This window comes from Homalodisca vitripennis, chromosome 5, assembly GCF_021130785.1.
Source record: "Homalodisca vitripennis isolate AUS2020 chromosome 5, UT_GWSS_2.1, whole genome shotgun sequence".
In the NCBI taxonomy this organism is placed as follows: Eukaryota; Metazoa; Arthropoda; class Insecta; order Hemiptera; family Cicadellidae; genus Homalodisca; species Homalodisca vitripennis.
Genome location: NC_060211.1, coordinates 97,119,369 through 97,139,933, shown reverse-complemented (window position 1 = coordinate 97,139,933; position 20,565 = coordinate 97,119,369). Strand labels below are relative to the sequence as shown.

General features: G+C 33.9%; 1 protein-coding gene across 1 annotated transcript; it reads right to left on the bottom strand.

The window, feature by feature from the left end:
• Nucleotides 1-529: 529 nt before the first annotated feature.
• Nucleotides 530-883, bottom strand: LOC124363559. Its single transcript, XM_046818812.1, has one exon. It carries the CDS (start codon nucleotides 881-883, stop codon nucleotides 530-532), a length of 354 nt encoding a protein of 117 aa, XP_046674768.1.
• Nucleotides 884-20,565: the final 19,682 nt, after the last annotated feature.

Here is a 20,565-nt window from a genome sequence, read left to right as displayed (position 1 = left end):
AATATGAAAATATTTAATGAAATACAAAATAGTTTTCTAAAAGGAAAAACCAAGAAGTGGACACATGTCATGGTTAGTTTATGTCAATACCACTTAGCTGGGTATATGTCATGTACGAAGGCTGCGAGTGAGTTTCCTTCTCCTGCATCCAAAGTGGGGTGGTGAAGTGGTAGTCCTGGATCAGTTGTTGCTGACGCACGAGAACTAGACGATCTGGTGTAAGAAATTTCATCTTCTTCTTAAATTTCTGCCTCAAACAGAAGGTTGCCAATTTTATTCATAAGAATCAGTTGTCTTCTTCGATTGCGAATATTTTTCAGTCTACTGGCAATATATTCGCCATAAATAGACAAAGCGTCTCTTGTTGATCCTTCCTTGAGTGCATTATAGCAGCTTTTCATAATATTAAAGGCTGGAACATTTTTTGCAGGTATTTTGTATTCGTATTTTGATGCGGACGATGGCACTCCAACTTGTTCTTCATCTTCTTTTTCATCTTCTATCATATCTTCTTGTTGATAACTATCTTCTATGACTTCTTGTTGGGGTTGAAGGCGTAAGTGGGCCTTGGTGTAAATTTATCATTCAAAAACGCAAAGTGCTTCAAACCCAACCACTGTGTTTTCTTCTCGTCCGAGCCCATACCAGACTTCGACTCGGCAATTTTTTTCTCCCATCTGTACTGAGACAGCAAACTATCAATTTTGTTCTTCACAACTTCAACGTCAGCGCCAATTTCTGTAGCAATTACTTTTAGACTATCGTTTCTTTTATTTTTCATTTTGTAGCTCTCTTCCCAAGGATTCCACAGTAAACTGTGCTGTTCATACAGCTTTATCAAAGTAAGACTCTTTTCACGGTCCCACAACTGTTGACAACTCATGTCACAATTCTCTATACACACAGTAAAACACAAGAAACTAGCTGCAAGGGTTGCGACGCGCAAGATTTCTAGCTCCAGACTAAACAAAAGTTCGCTCTGTGAGCGAACATTTAGGCTGAACAAAAATGGTGGCGCGCTACCCCCACCATCGCTCCAAGAACGTTTGTCGAAGCCACACAAAAAATGTTCAGCGGATATTGTTCGGCGAACATTGTTCGGCCAGTGTGGACGCAGCTATAGCGGTTCCAGTGTTCTATGGAATTCTGCGTACGAAACTTTACTGTTTAATAAAACTGTTAAATTAACGTCCCTTAACGATGACTTCGAGTTACACGATACGGGTTAGAATTCTACGCTCGGCAAAAAGGGAGAGCGAATTAAAGTAGCAGATGAATCAAAGTCGATTGATTATGATAGAAAGGGAGATTACAATTCGGCTAAAACCAAATCGTAATGAAATTAATGAGACGACGTATTATAAATACAACATGGTCTCGTCAGAAAGTTTAGCTGTAACATATATATATATATATATATATATAGATAATACTTAGTGATATTTTCAGTGGTAAATGTTTGTTCCCTGGAGGTCGACCATACCATAGTATTAGTTTAGGTTAGTAACTGTTTCATTTTTTACTTGTAGAAAACATTGAAGTTGCAATACATCCAAAGCCTGTGTTGTGTCAATAGTTGTGTATTATTTAGGAATTAGAGGTTGAGATATTCACTACAGCGCAGCGTCTGTCTCGGCAAGGCGGGCGTGGCGCCTTGGCGCGCCTCGTCTTGACTAAAAGCTTTTTGTTTTGCTCTCCTTGTCGCCCGACAATGCATTACTGGATTCCACTCAATTAAATCAGCATACACAGCTCAAACTAATGGAGTACTGAACCATTCTTCATAGTCATAAAGTGGTAAAATCTCTGCCCATGTTTATGGCTAAATTAAAAGTTATTGATGCTTGGTTTTGTTGTGCTGTTAATAAATGTCTTTCTATAGATTTATTCAGTTGTTTATCTCCTATCTATGCTTTTTGAACAAAATTCAAAATTAATTAAGCAGACCTGTAGTAGAATTAACTTCATGGTTCAAAATTATTGTACTTCGTTTGACAAGGAAACTTAAACTAAACTTATTGCCACCTTCCAATTTACTCATTATCTTAAATATCATGTAAAGTATTTAAATAAATAAACTGATATAATACATGTGAGTGAAAGTCTATTAAATCTAGATCAAGTATCTGTTTGAAGTATGCAAGTAATTATTTTACTTGGCTGATCGTTAGCGAAGCCTATCACTAGAGGCGCTAGATATATTTGATTGTTGTTGGTTTTTCTCTTTGTCTATCTTTTAGCACGAGATCTTGGGAATGACCTGACCTATATACTTGACATGTTGCATGAAATTATTTTGTATTTAATAAACATCTAGTTTGACGGAGGTCCATGTCATCCAATGGAATTTGGCTGAGTGTTACCAAACATTCTTACATTTATCTTGTGACAAACTGAGCTTGATATGTTATACGTTGTGTGATGAAATCCTATCATATAAGTTTTAGACTTAAATACGATATTTGAACGATTATTGTACGGTTTTACATATTAAAAATCCACTATATAGGGATGCACATCGAGTTATTTGATTAAAGCCTAATTTGAAAGCGTAATATTCAAACGTGTTGTTATTCTTAAACATAATTTTTAATTTCATAGATAGTCCTTCTGTGCAATCTATTTATTAGTTTTGATTAAGGTAAATGTTTTTCATAGTCCATAGTGTTCAAGTTGAAAAATTCATTCTCGAGAAATCTAGCTCAGAGACAGACATACTTCTTTGATCAATCAAAAAGGAACGTTTTTTACCCTCAAACAGAAAGAATAGGCATTTTGCGTCTAAATGACAGCAAAATATAGAAAATTTCAAACATGTAGCTCAAATAATTCCACCTGAGTTACAAGCTCTGCTAATCCTCATTAAAACTCCATCAAGGAGATACACTTAAGGTCACTTAATTCGATCTAAGTAGAATTAAAGATACACACAAAATTGTAAATTCATACTCAATTCGTTCTCAAGATATTTAAACGAGTTACGTGTTTTACTAACTATGAACCAAATCCCACAGATAGTGAAGCATTCTCATCAACTCGATGGTACCTATTTACAAGTGAATTTACTAACAAATTATAATTTCATAGTTAAATTTGTTATCGAGATATCGCTTCGAGTTACAGGCTTTGCTAATGCTCAACCAAATCTCATGGAGAACATGAATCATCATTCACACCGATGTTGTACCTGTATATATAGAAATGAATCTTCATGCAAATTTTAAAATCTATAATGGTATCTATTCTAATATTTTACATAAATGTTAGAGTAGCTGAGATAAATCAATAACACCGTGATTTTCATTTCATGGACAAGGAAAATCATAGTGTTAAAAATCTGTAAAACTAAAGGTTATAGTCAATTTTGACTGAAACTATGTACTAGTTTTGTTGTTCTAAATAAAACAAAACACGAAATTGCGGATTCACATATTTACCTTTCAAAATATGCTTTAAGATATTTTCAATAATAACTAAGTACATTCTTTTTCCGCTTCAAACAGTATCATTAATTTCCATAAATCAATATACTCATTCTTTAGTTATTACAGAAAGACATACTCGTATTGTCAGACAGAAGGGAAATTTTGCTATCCGTCTGAGTGATAAAACATAGTCGGGAGGATTTATAAATGACTAAAGTCTACATTATTTCACACATGCTCCTTAAAAACAAGCACATTTTCTCTCCTCGCTGCATTGGGGAATAACTGCCATGATCTTGCAGTATTATAATACACAATTTTGTACGTAAAACTAGTTAATCATAGTGAAGGCTGCATGAGCTTCTCTGTGCTATATAGCCCATTCATAATACAGTATATGAACATAAGGATCAGGTACTAGCACCCACCTCACCATACCTGTTCTAACCCATTCCATATGCAACCTTTTCTGAGTTTGCTTCGGGTTAAGTTGGTAGTTAAGTAAAGAATTGAGTTTAGTTTCAACTATAACCTGTCATAACAATGACGATTGGAACAGCTGGCAGTGACATCCAGCCGATCACATGGTCTTGTCATTGTTTGTGTCTTTGTTGAATTATACAATACGAGTGCAGACAATACCTTAGTAATATTATTGGTATAACTGGATACGACAGTACAACTAGTCCATAGTGTTTAGGGATTCTTTGCCTCGTTTCGTGTTTAATAATAATAATAATATATATATATATATATATATATATATATATATATATATATATATATATATATATTAGCTGACCCAGTGAACTTCGTTTCACTTACCTCTTGGCCATGTCGCTACCTTTGTTAACATATTTACATATGTACTTTATCGATTTGACAGAGTTACAAAATTCCACACTGATGTGAGTTTCAAAAGTTTTGGGCAATATTGGCGAGTACGGCACAATCCAACGATTATCTACATCAAAATTTTGTCCTTTTATCTTCACAATTACAGATCGCCCACCGTCCTCAACTGATTGCCGATGATACAACGGGTAACCATCGTTTCCCGAGATGGTTTCAGCAATCAGTGCTCTAGGGTATCGCTTAGAACACTTGCCGTCGACCATACAGGGGGAGTTGTTGTTGAAAACTCCGCAAGGTCCATGTATCATATGTTTACTTACTACTGCATGCAATTTTAGGTCAAGTGTTTCATCGGGAATCTCGGCTGAAATTATGGAATCAATGTTTTCTGGCCTTAATTTATCAACTAACCAAACTAATATGTGCGCATGTGGCAGACCACGCTTTTGCCACTCAACAGAGTACATCCAACAACTTGGCCATACACACAATGCTTTATCATGAAATTCATTAAAGATTTTAATTTTTGCTTAAACACTCTGGCAGTGATGTCATGCCTATCAACTGGTGTTTGGCCGTGTAGCAATTCCTTCTTAATTTCCATCCATTGTGGGTTACAGGTGAATGTAATAAATAGGTCTGGACGGCCATATTTTCTAACATACGACATCGCATCTTGCGCGTATTCGTGCATGTGGTGCGGGCTTCCACTGTAAGTGGCCGGCAAAATTGTAATTTTTTCCACATTTTCTGCATTTGCAACGGCATTAATAGCATCACGAATCTGTATGAATAAAAATTCATAGAGTTGACTTTTTTGTTGGTTTCAGCACCTGGAATCAGAAACGATAAACAATGACATTTTTGCATACATTAAATACAACACATTTATTGTCAAATTATCATCATTATCATATCGGACAAAAAGCAATCAATACAGGTAATCAATTTAAAGCATTCTGGTAAACTATATTTTTTGTCTTTTTTGCGGTGCGTAAACATATAAAGATATACTTTACCATGTGTAACAAAACTCTTCGACATAAAATATTGGGTGCTGTTAGGCCCAAACACGACAGTACTTTATTTGCCATCAATAAACACATATATTCTATCATGATCAATGTCTAATTGTAAATTTCCGCATTAATTAGTAGTGTAGGATTCGAAGTTTGACATCGCACACGATGTAGCACATCCTCAGACATGTCATCCCTATATTTCATCCACAAATCTTCCGGATTCGAAGGGGAACATGTGGATATTATAATCGCAAACAATGTTCGAATTTGATGTAGTGAAGATATGATGGAATCCTTGAGCGTATTATCCCAATGTAAATCATTCTCGAGTAACTGTAATAGTTGACACGCCTCACGGTAAGTAGCACACAGATGTCCATCAACTGTTCTTAATTGTTGAAATGGACCACGAACATTCACCAATAACAATCTAAGACAATATCATTCAGCGTTATTTGGATGTACTGTATTTGTCGGCACTATAATCGATTTCTGGATTGTAGGAGAATGCTGCTCGTTCCAGGTTCACAGGAGCATTGCGTTTGCGGAATCGGTCAATTTCCTTTTCCCGGGCTCGCTGCTGTTGTGATCATGTGCCCGAACTCGTTGCATTCTTTGTCTATCCACGTCATTCTGATTTACTGTAGAACGCAAATGTGCCATAACAATACAACTGTTATCATTATCAGTCTCTTGCTGGTCATCAGTGCGATTAGCGCGTGAGGTAGCTCGCCGCACATTCGATCTACTTCGACGACCTATGTTAGGTCGTTTTCTTCTCGGCATTGTAAGCAGTATCTGATATTAATGTCTTCTTGCACTAATAATGTTAACCTATAATGGTGACAGCTGTTTTACCAAAAATTGCATACAGTAGGTAGTAAACATATGATACTGAGACACTTCGTCATTTGTATTTGTTACAGCTGTTAAACTAATTATGGATACATAAACATTAATCAAACGTTTGACAGGTAAGAACAGTTTGTATGGGAAAATCAAATTGTCGTTTTTAGTATTTTCCTTGCAATTTTGTTATATTTTCTCATCGTTTAAACCTTCCCTGGACTTCCACGAACATTTCAAGACCAAAATTAGCCAAATATGTTCAGCCGTTCTCGAGGTTTAGCGAGACTAACGAACGGGAATTCATTTTTATTTATATAGATAACATGTGTGTGTGTGTGTGTGTGTGTGTGTGTGTGTGTGTTTTTACTAGTACATAGAAGGAAAGGAAGCTTTGTAATTAGTTTATTTTACAACTAGGGTTTCCGATCTGTAACTCTTTTTAAAGAAAACCTCAACTAAACTTTTACTTGCAATACTCCTACTTCTTCCTATTTTCTGTCTCTAAATGTATTTTTAATACTATATTACGTCTTTGAATTTTAATCCCATTGTTTCGCATACATTACTCATTTCAATTCCCTATATCCTATAGAATACAGTTACACAAATTTAACGACCCTGAAATTATTACCCAATAAGTTTTTGGATTTTAGTGGAAATCTAGTTACTGAATTTAGAGTTTCTAGGTGAGTAAAGATGTTATCCTGAGACTGAAAGGACTTTTGTCTTCATAGATAGAATAATTTGTATTTACTATTGATGGGTTGTTAATCAGGAGTAACTATAGTAAATATAAATGTAAATGATTATTTAAAGTGTATTTGGAACAAGTGCCTACAATCTGATAGCCTGGATTTTACGTCAAATCATATAAAATGAAAATGTTATTTTACTGAGTAATAGACCATGTCCCTCCCTGAAGATATAATTCGTATACACCCTAAAAAAGCTTTCATTTACATCTTAAGTTGTTCTTATTTATAACTGACTAAACATTACTTACATTTTATATTTATTGATATACATATAACAAAAAAAAAACAAAATTTAATCGTAAAAGTAAGGGCGGAGCAAGTACTTTATGTGATTCAATGTTTATTGAAATTAAATTAAATTAGGCTATTGCTACTTACACAAATTTAATTAATGTAAATAAAAGTCATTTGGTCTTCCGATCATATGGTCGTTTGGTTGTTTAAACACATATGTGGAATAAACGGCCAAATACAAAAACAATTGAATCGTAAATAGTAAGGGCTCTGCGGTGTAATGGTATCACATTCACCCGGCAAATGAGAGATCCGGGTTCGAATCCCAGCGGAGCAAGTACTTGTTGTGATTCAATGTTTATGAAATTAAATTAAATTAGGCTATTACAACTTATACTAATGTAATTAATGTAAATAAAAGTCATTTGACAGGCATTTGGTCTTCCGATCATATGTTAGTTTGGTTATTTAAACATATATGTGAAAGAAACGGCTAAATACAAAAAAAAAAAAATCGTAAAAAGTAAGGGCTCTGCGGTGTAATGGTATCACATTCAGTCGGTAGGTGAGAGATCCGGGTTCGAGCAAGTACTTTTTGTGATTCAATGTTTATTGAAATTAAATTAAATTAGGCTATTGCTACATATACAAATTTAATTAATATATATATATATATATATATATATTTACTACTTTTTCAAATGGTCAATAGATGTAAATATGTAAATAACAATTTTACTCATCGATTACTGTTTACAAAGTTTTTACTCTATATTTGTAGACATAAATTACGTCCACGGAATCTCAAAGGCCTTCAATATGCTTTAATCAATATGCTTAAAATCAGAAGCGCTTTTCTCGTAAAAAATTCAAGCAGTTTGACCTTGTGGATTGTATTAGTGTTTTCGGATTAAAAAATCCGGAGGGATAAATTCGAACCGAATCACTGCAGAAGCCAGCAATCTTGAAAAGCTGAAAACAACCAAAATAAATATTTACAGATTAACTTCTCAAAAAATGCTAGTCGGAAGAAAGAGATGATTTTCATCGTTCCAGGAGCCAAAGTTGATGATGGCCCATTTTTTCAACTATGCTAAACGTAATCTTCACGAATGATGTCACCTTATTATAACGAATCTAGATAGTTAAGTGAGGAATTTAATATAATGAACTTCAGGAATTATGTTCAGATTCAAACGTGTAAACCTGTTAATTAAACAATCTGAAGATTACCTTCTGCTAGGGCCGTTTCAAAAAATAATGTAATCTATACAATTTTGAAACAATAGTCGGATTGAAGTATTTATTGATTTTTAAGGTTAAACATTGACTAATATATTTCTGTTTAAACTCCAGCTGTTTTTATGCGCACCACTCCATGGTTGGATTTGTTTAAAAAGTTTTACGTATATACATATCACTGAGTCTAAATAGAATCAGCACAAACAGATTTATACTGACTGCATAGAGTCTCGACGTTGTGAATATACTTCGTTAGTTACGGGATAATGACATACTTGACATTAGATACGCGCACATCGCTTCTTGTTATTACACTAGTATAAAATTCGCTTTATACTTATTTATAGCTCTTTTTAGTTATAAATTTTAATTTTTGTTATTACTATTTGTATCAAGTGTGTAAATGTTCATTGGTTTCAATATATTATAATTACCAATGTGCTTAGATTTGTAATACAAATATTCAAATTATTTTTATTACTTTAAATGTTTAGAATGATATTATTTATGTTTAAAGAGTTAATAAAATCGCTACAAAATATGTACTGTTTCATCATAATTAACTAAACAAATATTATATTAGAATAGCCCACATCAGATGGAATGCAAAAACTTGTTTTGAAAATATTTGCACAATTAAAACTGAAAGTGAATTTATTCAGCTACATGAAAACCTTATTTGTTGTTATTGACAAAATTCTGTTAGGTTAGAACATCAGTTGATAATTTGTAACAACGTAGTACTAACATTGTTTAGTTTTTCAGAGTTTTATATTTTTGTTGGCTGAAATACTCAATACACGTCAACCACTTGATAAGCGTATTGTTATTAACTATATTAAGAACGGAAAAATGGAACAATTATTAAACAGGATTTACTTAACAATTTGCCATATTTCATGTTAATTTCAATAAACCCCAACCTTACCCATTGTCAATATCCAGTTAGTCCGGAAACAAACTTATAGGTCTTTTTAGGATTTAGAGCAATGTGAGGAACTTCTTGTTCTAAGTGAAAAATATAAACCTTTATTTTTGTCATCTTATATACAGCAAGTATTAAATAGTACTCCAAAACATAAATAAATATTAACACTCCAAGTATTTATTTATTTATTTATCTACGGTAACACCATTAGTACATGTAAAAAAAACAATAAGATATTCTTATATTCAACAATGAGCCAATAAAAATGATCCACATTATAAATTAATAACAATGCCAAAGTAAACTGCTACAACATAACAATAACATATAAAATAGACTATATAGAAAATAACAATAATAGCATAGCAACAATAATAAATAGTAACATTAATTATACGATCAAATGTACATCCATCTGCACTTACACATATACTACGTAGGAATAATTTATAACAATGAAAAGGAAAAAAAAAGAATCAAATGTATACATGTAGAAAAGAGTAGAGGAAAAAAAAGAAAGAAAGAAATATATACACATATTACAATGAGCCAGGTATTAAATAATAAGTACAAAATATAAACTCTGTTGCATTTGATCCAACTAGTTTCATATATCCTTTATTTGTTGTAATCTTAACTCTTAAATACAGCAAGTATTAAATTTGATTGAAGAAAGCCCTAAATAATATCTTAGTATGCCAAATGGGATTGGAAAGTTTTGTTAAAGTGTGGAACAATATTTGGTATTAAAAATCTATTAGAGATCATTAAAAACTGCGTTTCTTATATTTTGAGAGTTTCATTGAATGGAGCTTACATTTCTGTTATAATAGTTTAACATATATACAAACACGCACGAGCCTTCACACAAATTGATGCATATTTTCAAACGATTTAAAAAAGTTACATAAAACGTGTTATTTAAGCTATGTTGCATTATGACTCCTTGTATGTTCCATGCAATAAGATTGGGAGTAAGGTGCAACTTATATATTTTAATTTATATTGTGATTTACTTTCCAATATATAAGTATTATAAATATTGTATCCGGCTCAGGCAGAAGAAGGAAAAATGTCTCATATGGCCGTCATCTCGAAATGTCAAATCAAAGGTGCGTTATTTGTTAGATTGTAGTAGATTTATGCAGTTATCGTGTTCACAAGCTCGCATGTATTGCACAAGTTCATTCATCAGGTTAGGGCATTTTTTATTCTATTTTGGGTCATGATTGAAAATAATTAAGAACACTTGGTATAACAATTATTAAATAGTTTTCTCTTAACGTGCATGCTAAAAAGGTATGTTTGCATCTCTTAGGCCAGACAAAAGACAAAGATTTGTCAACCTGCACTTTCCTAAAGCTCATTTTTGTCTACATTAAAATTAAAGTGTGCTGCAAAATTTAAATTATATAGATGTTTTTTTCGAGATATTTTGCGACATCGTACATTCACATTTTTTATTATGTTAGGTTTCAAAGCAGTGTTAGGTTTCAATAAAACTTCCAGTGAGGCGTAGGGAAGGCACTACAAAGAAACGCGCTAAAATGAAATCAGGTCACCGACTTTTTACAATTATTTTCCACTCTATTATATTTGTTTTATATATTTGGTTTATATATCAGATGTTAAGTTTTTCTCAACATAAAAATCTCTTATAATTGTATTGTTTGTTAGTTTACTAAATTCTGTATACTGATATTTTATCGTTGCTGCCATGTTTACTAATAAGACCAATGCAAAAATATCCTCTAACACTCAGTCCAATCCCATACTGTTACATGCACTTTATTGTATAATAAAGCTTCATTCGATTTTAAGTGGTTTTTTTTCTTCTATGGGATATCGTGCGGACAGAATTCTTGGATATGGCCTCGTTGCTTGGCATTAGGCGGATGAGTGGAGTTCTGAATGGCAGAAGAGTTCAGTTGGACCTAGTGTTTGCCACTCAGCAAGATTTTTCTGTTACTCTCGCTAGCGATCCTCTCCTACCATTCGAAGACTGTCATCCTCCCCTTTTTATCACAGGCACCGTAGGTAGTATCAATCTCTCTATTCAATGCCAACAATATGTTCACGATACGAGGAAAATATAACCTCGAGAATGGCAAGAATTAAATCTTGGTTGGCGCAGTTATCATTGACTACGAATGCAACGATGTTAACTGTGTCTTTTCCAGTTTCTGCTCTCAACTCAGCAACTGTATAAAATTGAATTCCCCCTTAAAAGAGAGTTGGGAGCTCCCCGTTTCCCAAATGGTTTACCAAGGAGTTAAAAGACATGGTTGTCTTCAAGAAAATATTGCATGCACAATACAAGAAAACCCTCACGGACTTCGACTATTGTGCATTTAGCAGTATGCGTGATCCTTTCTAGAGTTTCTAAGGCTAACTACGTCCACTTTGTTGACTCAGCTATCTCATCTAATGTAAAAGTCTGTTGTAGCTTTGTCAGCGATTTAAGACGAAATCTTCTATCCCGAGTGAGACGAACTTCGGTGACTCAGTGTCTTCCCATCCAGGAACGATGTGTAATATGGTCAGCACATTCTTCTCTTCTGGTTATGCGCCTGCTGACAACGGATTACTGCCAACGAAGGCGTATGATACGCCTTTTACTTTCTCCGTGGTTTCAGTTACTGCTGAAGCAATCCATAAAAGGCTGAGAGCTCTCGACGCTTCTAAGGGATGCGGTCCAGATAAAATTACTCCTGGAGTCCTGAAGCATTGCCGCGCCGAATTAGCCCCCATACTTCTCTTATTGTTTAACTTGAGCCTGGCCAAGGGAGGTTTTCCTGAAGTCCTGAAGGTGGGTTATGTCGTACCCATTTTTAAGTCTGGTGACAGACAGGACGTAACTAATTATCGGCCGATTGTGATCCTCTCAGTGTTGGCCAAGATATTCGAGGGTTTGGTACTGGAAATCCTTCAACCACTCTTCAAGAACATCATCTATCTACAACATCAGCTATCTACCGTAACTAATCTTCTCATATTCCAAAGTTATGTTCTTGAGGGTTGTTTCAGTCGTGGGCCTTAGGTTGATGCTGTTTACATCGATTTTAGCAAGGCGTAAGACAGGATCAGCCACAATCACCTACTTAATAAACTGGAGGGTTATGGTGTCTTAGAAACTATGCTGGCATGGTTCCGTAGCTATCTTTCCGACCGTAAGCTGGTGGTTCACTTTGCTAATCAAACTTCTGACGCCTTTGTCCCATCTTCCGGTGTGCCTCAGGACTCCCACCTTGGCCCACTTTTGTTTTCTATATTTATTAATGATATCAAGGAGGTCATAAAAGTTCCTTTCTTACTGATTGCTGACGACATAAAACTTTTTCTTGAAGTATCCTCCAGCGCAGACTGCGAAAATCTTCAGTAAGCACTTAACTGTGTATCGAAATGGTGTCAGTGCAACGGGAGGTCCATTAATGCCAGCAAGGCCAAGCTAATGACATTCAAGAGAACCACCTCCACAATTGGTTTTAACTACTCCCTTGATGACAAGCTTCTTGATCATTGTACATCCATCAAGGTCTTGGAATAATTCTCGACTCCTCCTTTGGCTACAGTCCCCATATTGACCAATTATGCTGCCGAGTGTCTAGTATGATGGGGCTGATTATGAGAACTGCTAGACACGGCCTTAGCTCTAATGCTCTTGTACTCCTCTACAAGTCCCTTGTCCTCCAGCTGTTCGAATACGCTCCAGTTGTTTGGTCTCCTCACCAACTGGGCCTCATAGGCAGACTGCAGTCCGCGCAAAATAAATTCCTTAGGTATTTGGACTGGAGAGAGCCCGATAGGCATCTGAACTTGCTCCGGCTACATCCACTGGTCGTTAGAAGGGAGGTTGCAGATGTTGCCTTTCTTTACAAGATTCTCAACTTTGAGATAGTCTGCCCCCGTCTCTTGGAGCGAATTGTATTTCGTCTCTCTTCTGCCACAAGGTTCCGCCTGTTCGAGCTGGGCCATTTAAACCGCAACTATCTGCAGTTCAGCTCTGTCCCAAGAATGCTTCGGCTTGGCAACGAGGTGTGCAGTGGAGTTTACTTTTTCTGCAATCGACTGGGAGCTTTGAGACGTGCTGTTTTGACAGTGAGGCTGGAGACATTTGATTCGGAGTGAGTTTGTCGAGTCCTACACAGGATTATATTAATAGTTACTCTATTATTCCATTGTTATTTTTGTTGTTTTAGTCTATTATTGTTATTGCTGTCGTTGTTGCATTATTATTTTTTATTACTTGTTATATTATTACTTATTATTGTACTATTGTTATTGATACCACTTATCTTAGGTTTCAAATTGTTTTAGTTATATCTTTGTTATGCCTGTTCATTTATTATATCATAGGCATGGTTAATTGTTGAATTTGATTTTTCATACCGTATTATTTTTATGAGCATTTGCTATTGTTAGTCATTCCAAGTAATGTATTTTATAAAATGGTTATACCGTGGGAATTAAAATAAATAATAAAATCAAAACTTTACCATCATATACTTTCAACTTCACTGTCCAACCCAAATTTGAATTTTCAAGATATTTTAATTACAATAAATAGATTTCAATACCAAAAAATAGCCGGCAGTTGATAAACCAACTCCTTGAATAAAGACCTCGCTGTTCTACCTACTAGCTGGAACATAATCATTTAAACATTAGTTTAATTATATAATTTATTATGACCTATATTTCTTTAATGATAAATTTTCATATTTCAATATTGAACTTAAGACTTTTGGTATTTTAACAAAATTTATTAAAATTAGCTAGCTATAAAAAAATCTAAAGTTTATATTTTTCCCAAAAGTTGTAAAGAACACAACGCCAGAGTATCTATTTATTTTGTACTGTATTGTATTTTAGTATTGGGAACTAATCTATATAAGTATATATATAATACTTAATAACAATAACACTTAACAGTAGATTTTTTTTAAATTTTGAAAATGATTAATTAAAGATGGATACTTGTTCAAACATTTTTTTAGTTTATTTAAAATAGTAACATATATAGTACACCACTCGAATTGTGTAACAAGATTCTAGTTCGTTTTCTACTCTAATAATTAAAAGATACTGTAAAATTTATTATATAATTGTTTATTTTGTTTACACATTTTTTTCTAAGTTATCTGTCTATTGCGTTTACCACCATTTTTGGATTTTAATGGAATATTTTGCCACAGTTACACTGAATGGGATTTTATTAACGTCACATTTAAGTCATCTAGAAGCTTTGATCGAAGCTTTGTTATACAACATCAAAGCGAGCAGCAAGCAAACCCCGACAACCTGTCATCCTCAGTTTCGGGCTGTCCATCTAGCAACAGTGACAAAGGTTGCTGAGGATGGTTCCACAGATGCTGAAATTTTAATTTGAATCAATTTTTGTTTTAGATTATATGTATAAAAACGAGTTAATATATAGTTTTATTCGTAGTTATATTTAGTTTATACAATATCGATAGAATAGAACGTTTGGTAACCGAAATATTTATTTTATTACTAGTTTATAACGCTTTATTTACGAACAAGTATTGATAGCACGGAAGGAACACCAGTAATAGTAACACCCGCATAAAATGCCAAACCACTTCCTCAGTGGTTTACTCTGCAGCATATGCTCAAGAGTTCACATTGTAAGATAAGACTCTTTCCACAAGTTCTTCAGCGAAACACATAACCACAAAACACAACTGAATATATCAGACAACGTCTCCAACAGTATAGTGTACTAACCATCATTGAACGACCATCTTCAATTTAACCCTCCCATATAATAACTGAATCTTTATCAATACTAAGAAACCTAATTTATTTGTTTACGTGAAAAAAACGGTGAAATAAATAAGTAGATAGATTTATGTAGGTGGATATTAATTTTAAAGTAGATTTAAACTTTGTACAAATTAGAATTATTTTAAAATAAAAACTTGTTAAGAAAAAAAAATATAAAAATATAATATTTTTTCATTCATAGCTCATGTTTGCATTTTTATTGATGTTTGTTGTATAATGTGTTAAAAGTGTCATATATTTAAATTATATTCCATAAAACATATTAGATACATATCTAAGATATAATATACTGTAAACAGACGAAGTCCTTATCTTCAGCTATTTGTCCGTGGCCCTCGATATGTAACTGAAAAAAATGCATTTAAAATATTATTGTTTGTGAAGTGATCAAAAATTTTTTACTGTTTTAACTGGCATCAGAGCTATCATAAAGAGCTACTGCTTTTAAATAAAACAATTAAACCCAAATAGAAACCATTTACACCACCTTAAACAATATGCATTTATGTATAAAATAACACGCTCTGGTGAGGACGCATAACATAAAGAAATAATTTTTTTTTTCATCCTATGCTGACATTAATTTGTAATAAGTAAATCTGTAGTATCAAAAGTTCATTTGGAGTAAAAAATCTAATCTATTTATTTTTACTGAATAATGTTGAAAAATATTACCAGCCCCTCTTAATTAGGACTTTCATATAAGTATCTTTTTTATCACTCTGTATCTTAATGGAACCCTGAGATCTGCGAGTATCATAGCTTACCTTGTAGCTAAGTCAACTGATTTTTCCTCTTTCAAACATTACTTTCCCTATGTAAACATATCTTTCTCTGGATAACAATAATTAGTGATTCCGTTATGCGTTTCACAGTCCTATGTTCTAACAGCTGATTTTAATTCCAAAATGAATTATAAAACATTGTTATGTTTCCTTATTGAAGAATAACTAGTAGTCTATGAAATGTAGGATATTCGAATAATTTCAAAGATTTTTTCATCTTTATAAAGATTATTCGTCGGAAAAGTTTTATTACCGCACACGAAAACATTTTTACGCTTGGCTTCATCTCGCGCGTAAATGCAATCTCAGCGCACAATAGTTCATTTTCGAGACTAGTAATGAAAAGTACTGTTCCCACTTACATCACATTTGCCTTGAAAGTCTAGTCCAAAATAAGTAGGCCTTCTTTTGGTGTGACGAGAAACAACTCTAAAAATTTGAATATGTGCTGAAACTCAGTATTGTGTAGAATAATGAACCAGATGCCAACTTTTCCAATTGGGATAGGCTGATTTAAGAAAATAAAAAAATGTTTCGTCTCCATTAATTTGAATAGTTTAATCATATGAGACTTGAAGATCTGAAACACATATATGATTATGTAATGGCACTGAAATATAATACTACGAGTACAACACAGCTTGCCAGAATAGATACACGAATTGAACGCTGAACGAACACTTCATAACGTGTAGTGTTGTTTAGTTTATATACAATTTTGTAAATTATTGTGCAGTAGGGTCGTCATTACGTAACCTACCAAAACACAGAAGGAGCAGACAAGTGGCTCTCTACAGTTCTTGTATCAAATTATGATTATGACAGGAGCTTCATTACGTACCTACCACAGCGCGACTGAAGCAGACACGAAGCTCTCTATAGTTCACGTAACAAATTGTGATTATGACAGGAGCTTCATTACGTAACCTTCAACACCGCGTCTGTAAAAGCCACGTAGCTGCCTACAGATCACGTAACCAATTATGATTATGACAGGAGCTTCATTACGTAACCTACCACAGCGCGTCTGGAGGAGACACGTTGCTCCATATAGTTCATGTAACCAATTATGACTATGACAGGACCTTCATTACGTAACCTACCACAGCGCCTCAGGAGCAGATACGCAGCTCTGTGCAGTTTATGTAAGCAATCTATAATTACTTATCACCTAATGTATGAAATAAAATTCCTTTGAAAATAAAAGGCTGTAAAAATGTTAATTTTAAACTAATAAGAAGTTTCTTATTTTCTAAGGACAGCGTAAAATATCTCTCGAATTGATAAACAATCACGGTATGAATTCTTTTAAGCCCTGCTTGCAATGTGTTCTTACGTGTATTTTGTATTTTTAATTCTGATTGTATTCATTGTTTTAAGACACTTTGTATGTAGACATAGTGGCTATTTATGATACACACAATAATGAACAATGCAATATAAATTTAAGTATACTTGTTTAATGTTTGGGAGTTTTTTTCTTTTGTTTTCATAATAAAATTTTCATGAAGTGTGTTACTGTTTAAGCCTATTTCAATATTTTTTAATTTAAATTGCTCCTCCACGCAGGCTTGGCCTTGGATGCACACCTTTATTTCTGTTCAATCTTTTGTATGTGTTTTATATAATTGTTATATTAGTATATACGGCTATATTTTACTGGTCAGACTTGGCATTCAGGTTAAGGTAAGATTGAACTATTGTAATTGTTATGTAAGCTTGTAATGATTGATTAAGAAAATCAATATATAACTATTAATATTAATAATTGCTATGACATGAGCTTCAATACGTAAACTATTACACCGTGTCTGAAGCAGACACGAAGCTCTCTATAGTTCACGTAACCATTTGTAACTATAACAGGAGTTTCATTAAGTTACCTACCACACCGCGTATGGAGCAGTCACGTAGCTCCCAATAGTTCATGTAACCATATGTGACTATAACAAGAGTTTCATTAAGTTACCTACCACACCGCGTATGGAGCAGTCACGTAGCTCCCAATAGTTCATGTAACCATATGTGACTATAACAAGAGTTTCATTAAGTTACCTACCACACCGCGTATGGAGCAGTCACGTAGCTCCCAATAGTTCATGTAACCATATGTGACTATAACAAGAGTTTCATTAAGTTACCTACCACACCGCGTATGGAGCAGTCACGTAGCTCCCAATAGTTCATGTAACCATATGTGACTATAACAAGAGTTTCATTAAGTTACCTACCACACCGCGTATGGAGCAGTCACGTAGCTCCCAATAGTTCATGTAACCATATGTGACTATAACAAGAGTTTCATTAAGTTACCTACCACACCGCGTATGGAGCAGTCACGTAGCTCCCAATAGTTCATGTAACCATATGTGACTATAACAAGAGTTTCATTAAGTTACCTACCACACCGCGTATGGAGCAGACACGTAGCTCTCTACAGTTCATGTAAAAAATTATGAGTAAGACAGGAGCTTCATTACGTAACCTTCCACTCTGCGTCTGGAGCAGACACCTAGCTCTGTGTAGTAAATGTAACCAATTATGGCTATGACAGGAGCTTCATTACGTAACCTACCACAGCGCTTCAGGAGCAGTCACGTAGCTCTGTGCAGTTCATGTAACCAATTATGGCTATGACAGGGGCTTCATTACTCATCCAGGAACAATATCACAGCATGTAATTGTTTTCACTTCAAACAGCTATTGGTGCTCATTGTATGTTGCGCTCATTTTGTGTTGTTTTGTGGAGAACAAAGACCGAATTGTTGTTGAATGTAGGATAACCGTCACTAGAAATGTGTATTTAAATTTAAAACTAATAAAAATAGGATTAGCACGTCTTATCCTCATTTGCGGTTATTATAGTAAATATAATTAGATTTGTTATGTCATATATTTTCTGCGATAAAGTTTTAAACTATATTGCGAAACTTTTTAATTGCCTTACTTTGACAGATTTAGGTTTTCCTGTAGAAGGAATTTATTGATTAGGGCTCATTATCAGTCTTATTTAGGTAGGTATAAATTGTCGTTATAAAATTATTCTATTATTGCAAACTAAGCGATTCCAAGTCAATTCATACACGTATTTGAAAATGGTGACCATACAGCCATTTCAATAGAGTTGCTGCTTAGTCAGTTTATATTCATATCTGCCATAAGGTAAAGAACACTGTAGTTTATCTTATTGTTTCTTCGTTAAAAAGTATATTTAAAAAAATATTGCACCTAGTAGTAAGTTTATGTACAATTATTAATAATAATCTTTTTAGTCCGGATTGAACCTATAGTGATAGGGGATATTGGATAGACGAAAGCGTCAATTTGTCTTGATTTACAAGAAAGTTGTGGTTTGCTTAGAGTCTGGGAACACATACAAGAATTTAGTTTTCAGATGTCAAATTCTGAGAACTTCTGAAATCAGGATTTTACCAGACGCCAAGATTCTCCATTAGTCGAAAATCACCTGTGGTAGTGAAATCTCATAAAATATAAATTCTTAGAGGATGGAGGCTATAAGTATCCGTAAGCTTTTAGAGATTGGAATATTTAGAGATCAGGACCTTCTGAAGACCAAATGCTTCCAGATGAGGCACATTTCTAGTAGCTAGGTGATGCCATTGGCAAAACACAATAGAGACTAGCATGGCCCAATGATGGTTGCTACCAGATTTCGGGAGATTTTAGATACTTGGATCTACCAGCTCACATGACCACATAAAGGCAATTATTTTAGAGAACATACGTTTTTAGAAGACAAAAACTTCCAGAGGGTGGAAGACTCAAACTCAAAGCCGATAAAAGTTTCTAGTGACACAACAGGTTTTATGAGGATTGAATTATTCAGTATCCCAGGTCTTTTAAAAGTATAAAATTTTAGATTTTAACTAAGGTATGAAAATGAACCCGTATTAAAAGACAACGTCGTGGTCTTGTGGTGTTGTATACTTCGTACAGCAGTACAAATAATAATTATTCGTGGTAAATAATGAATACTGAACATGTAGTACTGCTATAACAAATATATGTGAATATGCTAGCTGCTCACCGTTAGTTTTGCTACTTTGTTTTCGCAATAAGAAAATTTAGTTGTTATGTATGAAAATATATTAGACATGTTGATAGGGCTGTATATGGGGTGAGGTATGGACGAATATTTCTCCTCAAAGCAGAATTAGACGTCATTCAAATTCTGTCATAAAAGTACATATTTTGACATTACTGATAAAGGCCAAAGTAGGGATGAGATTTCACGGAGCACATTTATGAATGTAGTTCGTTAGTTGAGACATGATTACAGTGCACTGCTCTCGATGTGTGTGTGTGTCACTCCTTGATACTGTCTTAGTGTTAGTAGGTATTCCTCAGTAGGTAAATCAATGCAACAAAATTGCTACATTTGCTATGCTATTGTCTCACATTGGAACAAGAAGAATTACTGCTATCAGTTTTAACATTAAAGTGCAAAACAAGTAAACAAGTTGATATATATATATATATATATATATATATATACGGATATGACTCAAAACGGTAAATGTATAAATTACATAATATACATACATATATATAAATAAATATATATATAAAATGTCATTTATCTTTTACGTTTAATCATAGTATCATAACATCTTACTGAACACTTTTATTAAACATCACGAT

What these genes read in the sequence shown, in the direction of transcription:
- LOC124363559 (XM_046818812.1), bottom strand. Translation starts at nt 883, where the DNA reads ATGAGTTGTCAACAGTTGTGGGACCGTGAAAAGAGTCTTACTTTGATA.